Below are 19,233 nucleotides of genomic sequence, written 5' to 3'. Positions count from 1 at the left end.
CACCATTGACTTCCAAGGGAACACGCAGCCTGGTTGGTCACATGGGGAGGCATTTGCCTGGGATGTGTTTGCAGGAAGCAAGTAGGAAGGTTTTGATCTTCTCATTTGCCTGTTCATCTAGTGGGACGTGAGTGGGCTGTTTGCTTTTGACGGGACTTAGTGAGTGTTTCCCTGTGAGTTTCCTAGAAAGATTAACTCTCGGAATCAGAATATTGCACAGTTGGAAGTGTTTCTCGAGGGTTATCTAGTCTAATCTGTATGAACAGAAATCTCTTTTATTAAGTTCTTAATATCTGTGGGCTTGTCGTATTCCTCTACCAGAGCATTAGCTTGTTGAGCACAGGGATCAGTGTTATATTTCATTCTTGTATTCCCAGTAATTAATATGGATGCTTGAACATAGTAGATACTTAAGTTGAATAAACATTCATTAAGTTCCTACTGTGTACAAAGTACAGTAGAGCAGGAGTCTTTAGTGTTGGGCATTGTGTTAAACTCTGGGGATGCAGAGTGGAAGCTAGACACAATCCCAGTTGTCAGATAGTTTGTGATAGGGGAGGAAGAGGAGATGTCCACAGACAGCTCTAAAACAAGGGAGAAGGTGAGAAGAGCAATTCTGAGAGTCAAGCAGGGAGATCACTTTTGGATGGATATTTGAGTACTTGGAGAAGGATTTCAATAGGGAGAGATGCTGGTGGATGGGGAGACCATTCAAAGCACAGACATGGAAACTGGAGAGGGCTGGGCTAGAGGAGAGGATGCAAATAACCCAGATGGATTGGAATGCCGAATTCCTGAGGAGGTGGCAAGATAGAGTAAGATAAGGAAGGATAGGTTAATTATTTTCTGTCCTATTCTTTTGGCACAAGCTAGTTTATATCATTAGTTACCATTATATGTAAGATGTCCTAGAGTATAAGCTTCTTGAGGGTAAGGACCAAACCTTTATTATTGTTTGGAATGGTTAAAAGACACTTAAAAAGATTTGTTTAGGAATATTTGGATTTTTCCTGCTCCACTACTCTAAATTGGGCTGGGATATCCTTTGTGCTTTGAAACCAGTCCAACAGGTCCATATCCAATTTCAACCTTGCTCCCCAGATTTGTGGGGAATGATATCTCTGGGCTCTAGAAGGGTAACCTTTTTGAAGAAAATATTGAAATCGTCTGACTCACTAGGCCAGGGATGATAGCACATTAGGATCCCAGGTTTAGAGCTAGAAAAGAATTTAAAGGTGATATAGTCCAACCACTTTATTGTAAGTGGTTTTATAAAAGGTCATAAAATGGTGGTCAGGAGTGCCAACTAATGTCTTCTTGCATTCTCTGTCTCCAAGTATTGTGCCCATTTCTCTGCACCATGCTGCCAAAGAGATCTGCAACCTTTGCACTCTTACGATCTAGGTGGTGGTGGCCTAAAGATGACTTTAGTGGTGGGGAATGGAGCTCTAACTTGGATTGGGGCAATCAGGGCTTTGCACCTAGGTATAAAAATTTAGAGGGTGCTAATAGCACTTGTAATATTTTTAGCAGATAGAAACAATTGAGTATAGCATGAATAATTAAAATAGGAAGCTCCAAGATTGGGGCATTTTAGCTATATTCCAAGTCAACTTCTCTCTAGCTGGGTCCCCTTTTCTCTCTCCCTTAGGAGCAATTTGATTGGTAGCAGCTTCTCAGTGTCCTGGAGTCTTCACCTTCAGTTAAGGGTATTTTGGATTCTCTATTTTTTTCTTTCCTCCAAAAGGTCTTATGGTATTCCCACATATTCACCTGAAATTGTCTTAAAAACTAATTCAAGGGCACCTTTCAAACTGCTTACCTGGGGCACCTTTGTTGGTGCTTGCCCTAATAATTTGTTATAACTAACTGGTGGGGAGGGACAACTGGGTGGCACAGTGGATAGAGTACAAAGTCTAGTCAAGAAGACTCATCTTCATAAGTTCAAATCTGGCCTCAGATACTTATTGTGTGACCCTGGGTGAGTCACTAAATCCAGTTTGACTCAGTTTCCACATCAGTAAAATGAGATAGAGAAGGAAATAGCAATCCATCCTAGTATCTTTACCAAGAAAAACCCAAATGGGGTCATGAAGAGTCAGACACGACTGAAATGAATGAAAATAACAACCGAGGGGGAGAGAGGTTATGGCAATGGGAACTAGCTCTCATGCCAATGGAAATCCACTTATATACCATATTTGACCCATGTACCATAAGTGGCTATAAGGCTCCTAATCTAGGGTGTTCTAGTGTCCTTATGGAAAAGCTTAGGTCTTTGCTGGGCTTTGGACAGGTGACCCAGGAGGTCAAAAAAGTTTTAAGCCAGGGAAGAAGTTTCTGCAGTGTGGCTATTGGACTTAACTCTTAGCTCTTTACTTGTGAAGGTTTCCGGTGGAATTAAAGGGGAGGAAATCTCTAGTTTCTCTGGTTGTCTATTTTCTTACTCTACAAAGAGAATTTCTCATATTTAGTGCTCCATTTTCAGGAAGATTGATATTTATAATCTGAAATTTCATCAGCTCCTCCCAAGGGTTGAAGTCTGAATTGCTAAAATAACTTTCTCCATGGGATATCCTTGTCAATTTTCTGGACTGGGGACACTCATGGGTTGATGTGTGTAAGATTCAGCTTGAAAGAGTGAAGAGAGCACTGCACTTGAAGCCAGGAGACTTAGCTCCAGTGCACCAAGATAGAAATTGTCAGAGTTGAAGCCCCTCTCTCTCCCTTGGCACCTTTCTGCCTCTCAGAATAGCTAAGGAAGAAGTTATGGAAACCGTAGCTGCTTGGCCAAGAAGCAGCTACCTAAATTGTGTTGAACAGTTGGCAGCACTGCCCTGTGGCCTAAAACTAGGAGACTTTCTAGGGCTAGTGAACTGGTTCCTTGTTCATGGTCCCCAGCCCACTTTCTTCCAAAGCTTCTCTTTCTAGAGCAGTATTTTTGTCTGAATCTGTTTCCCATTTTAGCTGGGGTAGATTTTGGTCTTTGTCTTCCCTGGAGATGCCCCTTCTCATTTAACTCATCAATCAAATCAAGGATTTACCTTCTGTCTATGGAACCAATTCTGGGCATTGGGAGAAACACAGCCCTTGCCATTAGAGTTGATAGGCTGGGACGGGAGATGAAACAAATACATACAACCTTAATTCAAAATATCATATGATTAGTATACTAGAGAAGGTTAAATGAAGTGCTATATGAGCCCTGAGCTAGAAGATCTTTATTCATTTATTCATTTATTTATTTATTCATTCATTCATTCATTCATTTATTTATTTATCTATTCATTCATTCATTAATTCATTTATTTATTTACTTATTTATTTGTTCATTCATTCATTCATTCATTCATTTATTTATCCACTCATTCATTCATTGATTTATTTATTTATTCATTTGATTATTTATTTATTTATTTATTTATTTTAAGCCCTTTACCTTCCATCTTGGAGTCAATACTGTGTATTGGTTCTAAGGCAGAAGAGTGGTAAGGGCTAGGCAATAGGGGTCAAGTGACTTGCCCAGGGTCACATAGTACTTATTTATTTTTAAACCCTTACCTTCTGTCTTAGAATTGATATTAAGGATCAGTTCCATGGCAGTAGAATAATAAGGGGCAGGCAATTTAGGTAGGTTAAGTGACTTCCCCAGGGTCACATTAGCTAGAAAGTTTCTGAGACCACATTTGAATACAGGACTTCTCGTCTCCAAGCCTGGTTTTCTATTCCCTGAGCCACCTGGCAGGTCTTTATTGATTAAGGTAGGAAAGGTTTCTTGGAGGAGATATATGAGTTTGGTTTTAAGGGATAAGAAGGACTTTAGAAGGCAAAGAATGGAAGGGAGAGCATTCCAGGCATAGGAAATAATGGAACCAAATTTATGGAGGCTAGAGAAAGTTGTTTATAAAAGAATGTGGCTGTTTGACTAGAGTCCAGCATATGTATAATATAAAGAGAAGAGCAGGAGAATGTATGGTTGTGGCATATCGTGAAGGGCCTTGTAAAACACTCTAATCTTTACTTGTGAGGAAATAGAGAACCATTTTTTTTAACCATTAGTTGTTATAATCTGCCAGATGTTTCTGCTTTAGGCTGTCTGCTAGGATTTCAGGGACCAGAAAAAATTGTTTTCCATGCAGCATCTTGGCTCAGCAATTCCTGGCTGAAATGACTCTGTTGGCCATGATGATAAGTACTGTTTGGAGTGGATATTTCTTATCATAAATAATCTATGAGAAGCAGTGTGGAGTCGTGGACTGGGACCAGACCCTGGAGCCAGAAAGACCTAGATTCAAATCTTGGCTCCTAACAAAAAGTGACTGATGACCCTGGGCAAGTCACTTAATATTTTGGTGCTAAAGGAATCTCCTTAAGACTCTATAAACTGAGGGGGCAGCTAGGTGGCTCAATGGATTGAGAGGCAGGTCTAGAAACAGATGGTCCTGGCTTCCTGGGCAAGTCACTTCACCCCCATTGCCTAGCCCTTACTGTTCTTCTGCCTTGGAATTAATACAAGGTATTGATTTTAAGACAGAAGGTAAGGGTTTTTAAAAAAGACTCTATAAATAATATTAAAGGTGTGGACCTTTGTTGGTAGAAAGAATTTCTTCACCTGGGAGTTCCCGATACCAAGAAAATCACAGGTCTAGTGCTTATACCTAATGACTCATTGATGCAATGTTTCATAGTTTTTGGAGGATGCTTTCTTCTCAACAACCCTATAAAAAAGGTAGTGTGAGCATGATCATTTCCATATTATAGTTGAGGAAACTGAGGCCAAGGGAGGTGCCTCATTATATTTCATTTTGTTTGACCTTGGGCAAATTATCTGAGCTTTCAAGGCCCTCAGGAGCATTATATGACTCCATTTTGGAGGGAGGTTCCCAATTCTTAGTTCCTGAAATCCATGAAATCTCATTACTAGACAAAAATGTTAAAGACAAAAAATTTTTTTTGGCCCAATATTCTGCCCTGTCAAGATCTTTTTGGATCCTGCCTATCATATAACCATTGTTGTCATCTGCCAGTTTGATAAACGTGCTCTGCTGGCTATAAACTCTATGAGGTAGTCACAGATTTAGAGCTTGAAGAGATTGTAGAGTCCATTGAGTCGGAGGTCTTTATTTTACAGCAGAGAAAAGTGAAGGCAAGAGAGGTCACAGCTAGTAAGTGTTTGAGGTAAGATTTAAATTCAATAAATTAAATTAAAATCCAAGTTCAGAACTGTATCCATTGTACCATGCAGTGGTACTAGTAGTCTTCTACTCTAGGCTTCTTTTAGAGCACACATCATGGCATTGACCTGGGACTCTAGATTTTGAAAGAGACCTTAGAGACCATCTAATGCAGGGGTTCTTAATCTATTTTTGTATTAGAGTCTCCTTTGGGAGTCTGGTGAAACGATGAACCGCTCTCACAATAACATTTGAAAAATCTCTAACATAAAACACATAGCAGAATCTAGGGATCACCAAGGAAACCAAAGGTGAATGAATGTAAAATTTTAAAAATTTCCCCCCATCCAAATTCATAGACCCCCTTAAATCTATCCACATAATCCTTGGGGACCCCCCGGTTAAAAAAAACCTTGATCATTCCCAGACCCAAGATTTTATGGATGAGAGAAGGGGAAACCCATAGAAGTGGGTTGATTTGTTCCAGGGTCTCCCAAGTCACAAGTGACAGAGGTGATGCTAGTGGGACCTGAGCTGAAGCAGGGCCCAGCCAACAGCGCAGGCTTCAAGGACAGGCGGGACATGAACTGCCTCTGTCCATTGTCCTGGGATCTTCATAACCTAATGATTATGTCATAAATGTTCGGGGAAAACTGGCCATGAAATAATAGGTTTCTGGGCCCCTGGCAACTCACTGAATGTGCAAAGAGCACCCATATGGACAGATTCACGAATCTCCAGAAGCTTTATCAGGTCTGGCTGCATTATTCTGACATGGAATCGTACATAGACCATTAGAGCTGGGAGAAACCTTAAGTATTCATTTGTCCAACAACCCCTTCTTTCTACAGAGAAGGAATGCAAGTCCAGAAGAAGGGAATGATTTCTCTAAGGTCACACAGCAAATTAGTGGCAGAGCCAGAATTAGAAGTGGTCTCCTGACGTTCAGACCAGTGCTCATTCTCTATGCTGTACCTTTCCTTGATGGAGAAATTGAGGCAGAGAGGTGCATGAGCTCTCACATGAGTCTTCCATCCCCAAAGCAAAGAGCAGGAAAGTTTCTTCTCTCCCACTTGCTTATTGGTAGCAGCTATCTTTTTAAGACATTTAAAATATTAAAATTTAAAATTAATTTAAAAAATTTTAAATTAAAATTTAAAATTAAAAAAATTTAAAATAAAATAAAAAATTAAAAAACATTGATATTGAATATATGTTAAGTATCTACTATTATCTATAATTTATAATATATTAAATCTATAATTATAATATATTGTTATGTTTAAATATACATATTTATTATATTAAATGTTATTTATTATATTTGTTATATATAAATATATTTATATAAGTAAGTATATATTAAATATATATATATATGTATATATACTCAGAGGTCAATATGTGAGTAGCACATGGGTTAAGAAATCCCACAGAGGCTGCCCCCTCTTACAGTTTCCTTTTGGTCCACTGAAAACAAATCTTCCCTCTTGCTACACCCCTGTGTCTGGCTTTCAGGCCTTAATCATTATTTAGAATGTCTTTCCACTCCCAAGTTACTTGTTTTCTTCATTTAGGGCTGTCTGCCAGGAAGATTAAACCAGGGCACAGAGAGATGAATGCTCAGTTGTTGAGGGCAGGCCCTGGCCTTGGCCTGGAGGAGAGGGCACTGGCTTCTCAGTAGTGGTGGTATTTTGAAGTCGGCCCTCCCAAATTTTATTCTTTGATCTGCGGTGAGCGCTGCACTGGAAGATCAGTTGGGAATGTGGAAGGAGAAATGACAAACATTCTAACTGGAGAAAATGTGGAAGAAATGGAGAGAAAGAAGCCTGGATTCTCAGAGCTAGAAGGAGGACTCAGAAGTCAGCTCGTCTGTGGTCTTTAGGGAAGGGAAAGAACTCTGGTTCTGGAGTCTAAGGCCCAAATCTACTGCTTATTACTTGTTAGACCTTGGGTTAACTATTGCTTTTCTCGGGCCTCAGTTTCCTCAACTGTGAAAGGAAAGGTTGGACTAAATAGCTTCTGAGGCTCCTTCCAGTTTTTTTCTAGATGCATGTTCTTATGAGTCTAGTCTATATTTCTATTTGAAATACGTCTCCTCTGCGACACAATTGGCAGGCCCTTTAGTCTGTTTCCTGCCATATCCGCCAAACAGCAAACATTTTGTTTGTTGTGAAGATGAAATGAAGCTGTCTCTGCCCTCAAAGGGTCTACATTCTAAGGGGGAAAATATACACATATATAAGTACTTATCTAAGTATGTGCAGAAGAGATTCAAGTGTATGTGTGGGGAAAATGGAGTTATTTTTCTAAAATCTATTCATTTATTTATTTAAACCTTTTTCTTCCATCTTAGAATCAATGTATAATAGTTCCAAGGCAGAACAGTGGTAAGGTCTAGGCAACTGGGATTAAGTGACTTGTCCAGGGTCACACAGCCAGGATGTGTCTGAGGCCAGATTTGAAAATATGATAATTGTATTTGAGAGACTTTTACCTGAAAGAGGGATTTTATATGTGCATTTTGACCTCCAAAGGGCTATACTAGGAATAAGAGGTAGTTATTATAAAGAGACTAATTTAGACTTAATGTAAAACAAAACAAAACAAAAAAACCTTGACAAGAAGAGCTATTTGCAAATCTAAGGAGCTGTGGATGGAGCATTCAGTGTTCTTGAGATTTTTGAGGGAATGAAGTTCTTGAGATCTCTGAGCTCTCTTTTTGTTCGGGCAGGGCTGTTTGACACTTGATCACAGAGCTGGGTTTCCCTAATGTTCATGCCTTCTAATTCTGTGTATCCTCTGTGTTTGCATGTATTCTCCTCCAGGATGGTGCCCATCACAGACCAAATACTGAAGGTGCTGAGACTTGAGAAGACCTCCTTCCGCACCTATGCCATCTCTGCTCTCCTCCTGTCCCTGCTTTTCATTTTTTTCCGCTTCCTTGTGAAGGTCTTCCAAATATGCCATAAATTTCACATCACCTGCCAACGGTTACGCTGCTTCCCTCAGCCCCCCGGGAGGAATTGGCTCTTGGGCCATCTGGGTATGGTGAGTGCTGGTCTTGGGATAGGGAAGGGGGATGCTCCTCCAAGAAAAGAACAGGCAAATGTATCCACCGGAGTTCACCCCCACCTCAAGCCAAGCTTCCCAGTTGCCTGCCCTTTGCACCCCAAAATTGTATGACTTTTACCCTATAGCACTGCCTTGACCTATGAATGACTCATATTTTATAGCTGACTAGTGTAGTCCATCCTCCCTCTCCCTTCCAGTATGATGACAGGAGTAGAGCTGGTTTAGAGAATGATAAGAATATGGCGGAAAGAACATTGGATTTGGAGCAAGAGGAACTGGGATTCAATCCTGCCTCTCCCCCTTTTGGAAAGTCATTTGATCTCCTTGACCCTCAGTTTCTTCATTTGTAAAATGATGTAGTCGAACCAGGTTCCTTCTAGTATCCCCTGTAGTTATACATCTATTGTCCTTTGACTTTTTGTAAGATCGATAGATGGAAAGTTGGTCTTGGAGTCAGGAAGGGAGAAGATGTGGGTGGGTTTCAAGTCTCCTTGCTTGACATCTCCTGGTTGTGTGGCCCTTGGCGAGTCCCTTACCCTCTCAACTCTCTTAACACTAAGTGTCAGGATGGTTGCTGACATTTCTAAAGAGAATTCTACAGTTTTTATTCCTGTAGAAAAATTTCCCATTCTGAGTTCAGAACCTAAGTGAAATAATAGATCTGGAGGGAAAAAAAAATCCTCCCCTTCATCTTATGCTGACCTGATGTTGGGCAAATCCCTTTCTGTAAGCCTCAGTTTTCTTCCCTGTAAAATGAAGAGGGGGTTGGACTGTGAGGTCACAACCATCCCTGACATCCTGTGATGCTAGGTACTTGATAAATAATTAGGGACCTGTCTTGAAATCCAACCCATCCCCCAGCTCCTCATGTTCTCTCTCCACGGATTTCTTTTTTCATTCTATATACATTCGAGAGATTCTTAAATATGCCCATGTGGTTTTCTGTTTAGAATGCAGACTCCTAAAAATAGGGCCTGTTTCACTTTTGTCTCCGTAACTCCAGTATTCCTCAGCACAGGGCTTGGCACGTATTAATTACATGCTTAATTATTATAAATAATTTATGCTCAAATTATTAACCATATTATATTAATTATGTTTTATAATTCTGTTATGTATAATTATATGCTTAATTAATGCTGATTGATTGATTGATTGCTAAGGAACCCAAGCTTTGGCACTAGACAAAATGAGCTGAGAACATCAGAGGTTTATTATCCCTTAAGGGCCAGCTAATGACTATCCTTGTTGGCTGGTCTCAAGGGTGGCAGGGACAGAGTGGAGACCTGGTCTGAGTCAAGGGAGGGGGATCTCCTCTAGGGGAGTTCAGACAGCAGATGCAGGAGACTAGCTCACGCCCTGCCATGGCCAGCTGCCCGGAAGTGGCTAGGCAGCCGTCCAGAAGGCAGACAGCCAAGGCAAATCATTATTACATTATTGATATTCATTATGGAGGGCGTTTTAATAAAATGTACACGCTCTTTAGTAAGTGATGAATGGGCTGGAGATGAAAGTTGGGACGACAGGTTATGAGAACATGGAGCTGTTAGCCATGGTTTCTCCATTTTCTGGGGACCAGCACCATGGATGGGTTGAGTTTCTCTTCTACCTCCTGGTTAGTGAGGACTCAGACACCAAGACCGATCACAGGTACACCCTTTCCAGTTACCTGCTTCCAAAGGCCCCTTTGTAAGTGGGTTGCTCAGAAGCCCTGTTCCCAGTCCCTCTCACTCTGACAGACGCAGACCTATCATGCTCTGCTTTTGCTCCAAAGCCTACAATAGCTCTCTATTATTTGCTCTTTAGTCTGGCACTCAAGGCCTTCTGCAATCTGCTACTACCTCTTTCTAACCTCATTTCACTCTATTTCTCTACAATATGTATTCCTGTAATGCCCAGGGATGTAGCAACTCCCAAGTTGCGAAGGGCTCCCCTCTCTATCTTTGCCTGTCAAATTCCTCATTCATTCCTCTTCAGCTTCATCATGAGACCTGTTCTGACCCATCCTGGTGGTAGGGTTCTCTTCTTTCTCATGCTGATAAAGATAAATCACTTTTCTCTAAATTTTGTAAAAGACGGGGGTGAGGATGGGAAGGAAGAATTCTGATCAACCCCATCCTCTTACATTTGGAAAATTCCCTTTTTATTGAAACATTCTATTTAATTCAATACACAGAAGGTAGCAGGATGGGAAAAGATGTTATCCTTTTGGTTTTAGCTTTGCAGATGAGGAAACTGAGTTTTAAGTGACTTGTCCAAGGATAGACAATTTAACACTGACTCCAAATTCAGCACCTTTTCGTCTCCATCATACTTCTTAATGATTTGTGAAGGAGAAGAGTAGACGTGGGGAGAACTATTAGAATACAATTAGAATAATCCAGGAGGCAACATAGAAGGAGAATTCAAATTGGTCTGCTTGGCCCCAGAGGGCTAAACAAGGAGGAAAATGGGTGAGAGGTAAAAAGGAAGGTTTTTATTGACATAAAGGAAGTGTTCTTAACCTTTTTGAGTAGTCAACCTGTTTGGGGCTATAAACACCTTTGTAGAATCATGCTTCTTTTTTTTTAAACCTTTACCTTTTGCTTTAGAATCAATACTAAATATTGGTTCCAAGGCAGAAGAGTGGTCAGAGCTAGGCAATGGGGATCAAGTGACTTGCTCTGGGTCATACAGCTAGGAATTGTCTGAGGCTAGATTTGAACCCAGGACCTCTTGCCTCAAGGCCTGGCTCTCAATCCAATGAGCTACCCAGCTGTCCCTGAAAAAAAAAAATCAAAGTTGATAGAAATGCTAACTGAAGTTCAAGGTTACTTAAATAATTATCAGATAGCATTAATGAAAATAAAGATGTAAATCCCCCCCCCCAGATAAATTCATGGACTTCCCAACATCTAGGTTAAGAATCCTTAACATAAGGGAGAATTTTCCAAATAATAATAACTATTCAGAAGTGTAATAGGTTTCTTTGGAAGTTTGACGGGCTCTCCACCTCTGAAGATCTCTAAGAGAAGATTACATGATCACTTGGTAGGCATAGTGTTTGGGTAGAGGAGCCACCTGTTCAGTTATAGATGAGTTAGAAGAGATGCCAAGCTCTTACAAGATTGGAAGGGTCTCTTTCAGCTCTAAGTTTGTCTAGTTCTTTAATTCTACACATAGAGATACATGATTCACATCAACACACAGACCCTACCAACAACAAGGGAAAAAAAATTCATTTCTTCACTGAGCCAAAGTGGTTTTGGATAGACTTTTAAAACCCAGATCCCACTTCTCCACCCATTGATGCCTCATTAGGACTTGGAATTGAGCCTGCTTCCTCAGAGGTTGTGGCAACAGTTACCCAAGCTAGCAAATGCTTTTCAGGATTGGGGCGGCTCTGAAATTTGTGTCTGTCATAGGAGGTTTAGCCCAGATAATTGCAGATGCTCATCATTAGATTATTGAGCCCTAGATGGACTTCTTTTTTTTTCTTTTCAGACACAATAACTTACCAAGAGTAGCTACTAAGATAGGAATGGGTTGCTATCAACATAGGTGGAAGGGAGTGTCCCCACTAAGGAAATGACAGTTCCTTAACATGAGATCCCAGAGCTAGAAGCCAGGTGCACACATGATATATAAAGGGAGCTACATTTAGGCTCAACACAAAAATGAGCTTTCTAGCATTGGATAGGTGGTTTTGTTGAAGTAGAGGCAACTGGTTGGCACAGTAGATGGAGTCAGGAAGAACTGCATCAGTTAGTGTCTGAAGCCAGATTTGAACTCAGGAAGATGAGTTTTCCTGACTCAGGCTTGCATCACCTAGCTGCTCTTATACCAAAGGTATAAGAAATAGTTGCCTGTCCTCAAAGTGCTTACAGTTTAGTAGGTGGGATCCATTATTTTTTTTAATTCAACATTTATCAAGTGGATGTCAGTGATTTTTTTTCAAGGAACAGATAGGAATTTTAGTGTGTTGGAAAGAATTCTAGTTCGGTTCAATAAAATTTTATTGAACATGGGCAAAATGCTTGGTACTTAGCAGGCACTTAATAAATACTTAATAAAGGTTTTTATATAAATAAAAGCTTAATAAATAGACTGACTATAGCTCAGTGCTATAGATACAGACACACATATATATACATATATATATATATATATATATATATATATGACAGATATAATGAAGGGGCTAGACTAGATGAACTCTGAGGTCCCTTCCACTTGTGTGTTTATGAGTTTCTGAACCTATAAATGTGAGCTCCCTGAGAGCCAAGACTGTTTTATATTTTGACTCTTGTATCTTAAGAATTAAAAAGAAAAAAGTGGCCAGTTTTGCATCAATCACTGATGACCTGTATGTCTTCTCTTTCCCTAAAATCTTTAAGAGAATCGTCAAGAAAGGAATCAAGGGTAACCTCAAAAAAGATATTGGTAGGGAAGAGAAAAGCTTTTGAAAGCAATAATCAATGATATACAACAATTTTTGTTTCTATTAAGTCATTTTTCAGTTGTGTCTGATTCTCCTGATCCCATTTGGTGTTTTCTTGGCAGAGATATTAGAGTGGTTTGCCATTTCTTTCTTCAGCTTACTTTGAAGATGAGGAACTGAGGTCAATAGGGTCAGGCCATTTGCCCATTATCATATAGCTACTGTCTGAGGTCAAATTTGAACTTAGGTCTTCCTGACCCCAGCCTGGCGCTCTATCCACGGGGCCACTTAGCTGCCCCAATAGTTTTATAATCTCATAATTATCTGAGAGATTTAGAGAATATAGCATTTCATTGTGTGTATTGCTTGTTGATTTTTAAAAAGGCATTTGATTCAGTAGAATTTCCTTAGAGACTTAAACCCTGCTCCAACAAGATGCTTCAAAATCATTCAGGCTTCCTTCAAAGATGTAATGGCCAAAATTATTCTGCCCAATGGTCCTCTTTAATAAATATCAGATGAGGCATATCAGGGAGATGATCACTAGGTAGGGATATGTTTTTATATAGGAATAATGTATTCATTCTTATATACCCTGGTTTAGTCCACAAGAGCCCATTTTACTCCAAATATAATGTGCCTTTAGGCCAAAGACTTGCTTTTTTTTGTTTTTGTTTTGGTATCCCTAGACTAGCTTAGGGTGACTTATACGTAGTAATTACTGATTAAATGCTTGTTGAATTGAATATCATGACTGTAATATGGTACATTTTGAAGGAAGGATAGTTTAAAAATACATTATTTCTATGTTAGTAATTAAACCATAGGCAATGATTTTCTATATGTTATATAATTTGAATAATAGCATTTTATTCTCCTAAATGCTAGTGTTGGAGGGAAATCACATTAAAGTAAGTTCTGTTGATAAAAAATAAAAACAAAGATAATAAAGGAGTTCTGCCACCAAATGCAGGTGGGTGAAGGAGGGATTGATTTGATTGGCTGATTGATTGATTGATTCCAGCATAGGGTCCTATTTGTTAATGTCCTTGTGGCTGATGGCAGTAAAGCCTAGAATATTGTGGACATCTGGTAGAGATTTATAATCACTCGCTCAAAGGAATGTGAAGGCTCTCCATCCACACAGGAAAAGAAACACGTGGATGAAGAATGTCTATTGTCAGAGATTACAACATGCATTTTTGGATGGATACCTAATAGAACTTGCACATACATCCTGGACAGATGGTTTAGACAGATGATGATCTGTGTCCAGAATTGAAAAGGAAGGAAGCAGGTGGAAAGATCAGCTTGAATTGATTTCAGGACATTGAACATGTCTTTACAGATCTCAAGTTTCTCATGAAAGTATAAGGGGTGTGTGTGTTGCACCCAGCTTTTTTGTTTTCCTTTTTGTTGTTATTGGGGAGGAAGGGTCCCATGTAGCTTAATGATTATGTTAGTGTGGATTTGTCAAAAACACATCTGTAGGGAGGCATGGATGCAGGAGATTGGAGGCTCTTTGTCCTTTGCAGAGAGGGATACTGGACTAAAATTATATCAACATATTGCTAGATTAGGGAAAATAATTTTTAGTTTCACTCCACTTTCTTGATTTCTATCTCTTAACCAGAAAACTTGTATCCAAAGGCTTGCCACATTTCCCACCAAAAACTAGTTACAAAACAACCATCAAAAGAGTGAATAGATGATAAATTCATTTGTCAGAGACAAGAGAAACCAGAGAAGTTGTATGGATTAGAATATGCCAGACAATTCACAGAATGAATGAGCTCTCCTGGGAGTGAAATATTTTAGCTCAAGTGAGAGTCTCTAATCTTACTTAAAGGGAAATTCTCCAAATTCTCTAATGTGGAAAGCTGGAAATAGGGATATGCTGAAGGCATGCTGGGGCTTCTTCTCAGTCTTTCTCTTCCTCTAGGGGGCTTCCCTGAAGAAGACCTGAAACAGCTGGTGTCTTTGGAAGCCAGGAACCTCCATCTGCCTTAAAAAAAAAAACAAACAAACCGCAAACTGCTCTCTTTTTCCCACATTCTCACAAACTCTAAACTTCACTCAGGCCTAGAGCTTCAAGTAATTGCTTCAAATAATCATTCTTTCCATGAATATGGAGAACATCAGGCAAATACCAAGGCTCGAACCCCAGGTTACAAAAGCAAAGGCCCATATTTCCAAATCTAACATGATCAATATTGGCATATGTCAGTAATATGTAGAACTCCACTGTCCTGAAGAATGGAGATGAGCATCACCTGTAGGTTAGTGGAAAGGCATGTGATAAGCGAGAGGAAGCTGCAACATAACCAGTGAGGAACTCCGAAGAAGAACAGGAGTAAAGGACATTGTCAAGGAATTGTAAATGACAAGAAGAGATGATGGGCTGGCCATGTGGCAAAGGCAGGGGATAAAATTGGAATGCAAGAAGGTTCCATTGACATCCTTCCATTTTGGAAAGTGAGGGGAGGCCTCTAGCACATCTGGTGGCTCTCTTAGAGCTAGTTTTTGGGTCAGAGATGCACAGGATGAGCAGGTATAGGAGGGTTGAGACTTGCATCCCAAATTGATGGGATTACAGATCTACTTGAATATTTGAGTATGAATTTACTTTGAAAAAATAGTAAGTGGTTATTATATCCAGAGCACTGTACTAGTGACTGGGAAAAGGGAACAGGCTTTAATAAGTGCCTACTGTATGCCAGGTAGTGTGCCAAGTGCTTTATAAATCTCATTTGATCCTCACAACAATGCTGGGAAGCAGGCGCTATTATTTCACTCATTTTTACCTGAGGAGGAAACCGAGGCATCTAGATTAAATGACTTGTCCAGGGTTGCACAGTTAGTAAGTATCTGAGATTAGATTTAAACTCAGGTCTTTCTGATCCCAGGCTTGGTGCTCTGTTTACCTGGAAGACATGCAATATTTGCTTGCTTCAGATAGCATAAATTTATAGAATAACAACTCTTTTAATGTCACTTATTCCAAGGCATTTATTTTACAGACAAGGAAACGGAGAGTCAGAAGGTTAAATGACTTTTCCAAAGTCATACAGGAGTGAGGAACAGATTTGGATTAAGGTCCAATGACTCCAAGTTCGACATTCTTCCATGGTCCTTGCCCTCATGGGATTTATATTCTATTGGGGGGATAGGACACATGCACAAATAGGTATAATACAAAATGACATAGGAGGAAAGGCCCCTAAAATCCTATTCTTCTGCCTCATCTTGGTCTGGAGGTGAGGTTAGATCTTCCAATTATGTCATCAGAAATCATGTCCTGGCAGGGTCTGCCAGCTTTGAGGATGGAGTGGGAGATGGACTATATATCAGTATCTGAGGACAAGACGAGCTGAGTTCAGAGCAGGCTCTCACTAGGAAGCTATGCACTTGATGATAACTTTTTATGGCTCAGCCCTCTTGTCCCTTAGGGCACAGGTATAAAACACGAGATCTGAGCTCTTCCCTCTTGCACCCCTAAACCACATTTAAATGTAATTGGGGAAAACTTAACAAAAATACAATAAAACACACACATAATGTTAATAGTAGTAAGTGTCACGGAGCATTACGTATGGTTTAGTGGCTCCTTTTTCTGTCTGTCTTTGACACTTCATTCAAGTAAATCATTCAAGTCAACAAACTTCTATTTATCATTGGCATGTGCAGAATACTGTGGTGTTGTTGTTGAGCCATTTCAATAGTATCTGACTCCTTATGATCCATTTGGGGTTTTCTTGGCAAAGAAAATGAAGTGGTTTTTCATTTCTTTCTTTAGCTCATTTTACAGATGAGGAAACTGAGGCAAACAGGAGTAATTGACTTGCTTGAGGCCACACAGCTAGTCAGTGTCTAAAGCCATATTTGAACTCAGGAAAAAGGGGTCTTCCTGATTCCATATCAGGCATTCTATCCATTGTGCCACCTAGCTGCCCTATAGAATACTATAGATGCTTAATAAATACAAATGGGAAAGGCAGGGGAATAGAGGATAGAGTCAGGAAGGTCTGGGTTCAAATCCCTATTTGTGAATCCTGGGCAAGCCACTTAAGCTTTATGCTCCTTGGGTAATTTCCATTTTCTACTGGTGTATAAGTGGTTGTGGAGGGCATTCTCATACTAGGAATATATGAAAAGTGAGAAAATTACAGGAACAGAGGAGGAGGACATGGGTATGGTTCATCTTGGGGATTGGGTAGGGGACATGAGACCTGACTTAAAAATATTTATGTGGAAGAGGGGATACGCTTATTCTTTGTAGCTCCTATGGGTAAAAGTTATGGGGAAGATTTAGGACTGAAAGGGACCTTAGAAATCAATTTATGCAGTGACTCTCATTTTATAGATAAGGAGGTTCAGAAAAGAGAAGTGAGTAACCAAAGTTCACATAGGTAGTAGTAAGGAGCCCACAAGGAATCTGCACCCAGCTCCTCGGACTTCAGATTCTGTTTTTGAATCACCAACCACAGTCAGAGAAGAACTCTCTAAAATGGCTAAAGCAACTAAATGATGGATGGGCGGTAAAATGAGCAGCTTTAGAGAACCTCTAAGGTCCTTTCTAATTCTATGTTTTCACAGCTTGCCATGGTTTTGTAGTGAGCTCTTATTCCTTAGAAATATTCAAGGAAGGAAAGAAGAAAACAAGCATTTATTAAGTACCTACCAAGAACTTTACAAATATTATCTCATTTGAATCTCACAAGAACCTGTGAAATAGGTGCTGTTATCATCTTTGCTTTACAATTGAGGAAACTGAGGCAAACAAGTGACTTGCCCAGGGTCATACAGCTAGTAAGTAGATTGAAACTTTAGTGAACCTGGCTCCAAACACAGCACCTTTTATCCAATGGCCCACTTTTGCTTCCTTGAGAAACTAGATGACCATACACATGAAATTGGGTGGGAGTTTGGATTGGATGACTTACTTCTAAAACCTGGTCCAGTCTGAGGCTTCTCTGATGAGCTGGGATAAGGGAGGGGAAGGCTAGACTCAGCCCCACTCCCCTGAGCCCTGAGGCTTGGAGGAGCTGGTGGCCATATATGTGATTGATTGCAGTACCTGCCCAATGAGTCGGGCCTCCGAGATGAAATGAAGGTCCTCGACACATTACGCCATGTTGTCCTTGTCTGGATAGGGCCCTTCCTGCCCCTGGTGGTCCTGGTGCATCCTGACTACATCAAACCCCTTCTGGGAGCTTCAGGTAAGTGCAATAGACCTTATATAATAAGAGCAGACTCACCAGGGCTGGGACCTTCTTCATTCTCCAGTGATGCGGTCTCTTCCCTTTATTCTATGACATGCTCCGATTTCTCTAACATAGAAGTTCTTCACTTTTTATGCATTGTGGACCCCTTTGACAGTTAGTCTGATGAAATCTATGGATCTCTTCTCAGAATATCTTTAGATGCATAAAATAAAGCAAAAAATGATCATAAAGGAAGTCATTTCTATTGAAATAGTATTTTCTATTATTTTTATTTTATTATTATTTTTCTATTACTATTGAAGATATTTTCCCCCAAGTTCATGGACCCCCTGAAATCTATCTGTGTACCCTAGATTTAAAAACCTACCTCTACGGTTTTACATTTTTCCCTCATAGCAATCTTGTGAGGGTAGATGGAATGAGTCCTTATCTCTATTTTACAGATGAGGAAACTGAGTCTCAGAGAAGTCCTAGAGTTATAGATTTAGCACTCTTAAGAAACTTAGAGGGTATCCAGTCCAACCCCCTCCTTCTAGAGATGAGGACAGGCACAGAGTAGTTAAATTATTTGCCCAGGGTCACACTAATAAGGATCTGAAGTGGGATTTGACCCTAGGTCATCCTAACTGGGTGTTCTTTCAGGCTCTTCCCAGGGCTTAATCTATCACCTCATGAAGTGTACTAGTGTGCCTGTTTTTGATCTTGTTTGCACTGAAGGAGCATTTGGGGACCTCATTAGAATAGGAATTGGACCTATAGGCCCATTTCAAGGCTCCAGGTCACTTTGTACTTGATGTGACTCATTGGGGATGATTTCCCTTATCTCTGAAAGTGGTGGCTGGTCAGGGGAGGAGATGATAGTGTTCTGTTGTCCAGTGGCTCCTCCTCCCAAAGGCCTGGGATCTCTAGTTCCTGTTGTCTCCTTATCTCTTCCCTCCACCTCCTTGCCACTTTGTGCTTGACATAGAAGTCAGAGAAGGCTCTGTTTTGAAGTTAGGTTGATCTTGAACCCTGCTGGCAGAGTGGACCCTGAATTCTAGGGGTCTCTGTTCTTAAGACCTATCCACCTACCAGAGGCCACAGAAAGTGTCTCAATGGAGATGATGCCCAAGATGGTTGTTTTGGGTCCCATGTTGTTCAGCCCCATTACTGAGAAGGAACTCCCTTCTTCCATCTTCAGGCCCCATTGGTCACACCACTTATTTGCTTCCTATTTCATTGGTCTGGAATTCCACATTTTAGTAGGGACTAGATCTCTTCAAGGCTCAGCTCAAAGGCCATCTCTTTGGCTTTTCCTGGTTGCTCGACTCCTTTCTTGGAAATCATTTTGTGCTTAAAT

General features: G+C 40.3%; 1 protein-coding gene across 2 annotated transcripts in view; it reads left to right on the top strand.

Annotated features, from left to right (window-relative positions):
* Nucleotides 1–19,233, top strand: part of LOC100013319 (ultra-long-chain fatty acid omega-hydroxylase) — a 53,890-nt gene that overhangs the window by 9,155 nt on the left and 25,502 nt on the right. The window contains exons 2-3 of one of the 2 annotated variants that reach the window (XM_007489700.2): nucleotides 8,003–8,225; nucleotides 17,744–17,888. In XM_007489700.2, the coding sequence (XP_007489762.1) occupies nucleotides 8,004–8,225; nucleotides 17,744–17,888 (367 nt within the window). In that variant the 5' untranslated portion in view covers nucleotide 8,003. Of the gene's footprint in view, nucleotides 1–8,002; nucleotides 8,226–17,743; nucleotides 17,889–19,233 lie in introns of those variants that run through there. The other variant, XM_056822323.1, reaches the window with a different exon arrangement.

Source organism: Monodelphis domestica, chromosome 3 (genome assembly GCF_027887165.1).
Source record: "Monodelphis domestica isolate mMonDom1 chromosome 3, mMonDom1.pri, whole genome shotgun sequence".
NCBI lineage: Eukaryota > Metazoa > Chordata > Mammalia > Didelphimorphia > Didelphidae > Monodelphis > Monodelphis domestica.
Note: the sequence above shows the minus strand (reverse complement) of the source record. Positions and strands in the feature narration are given on the sequence as shown.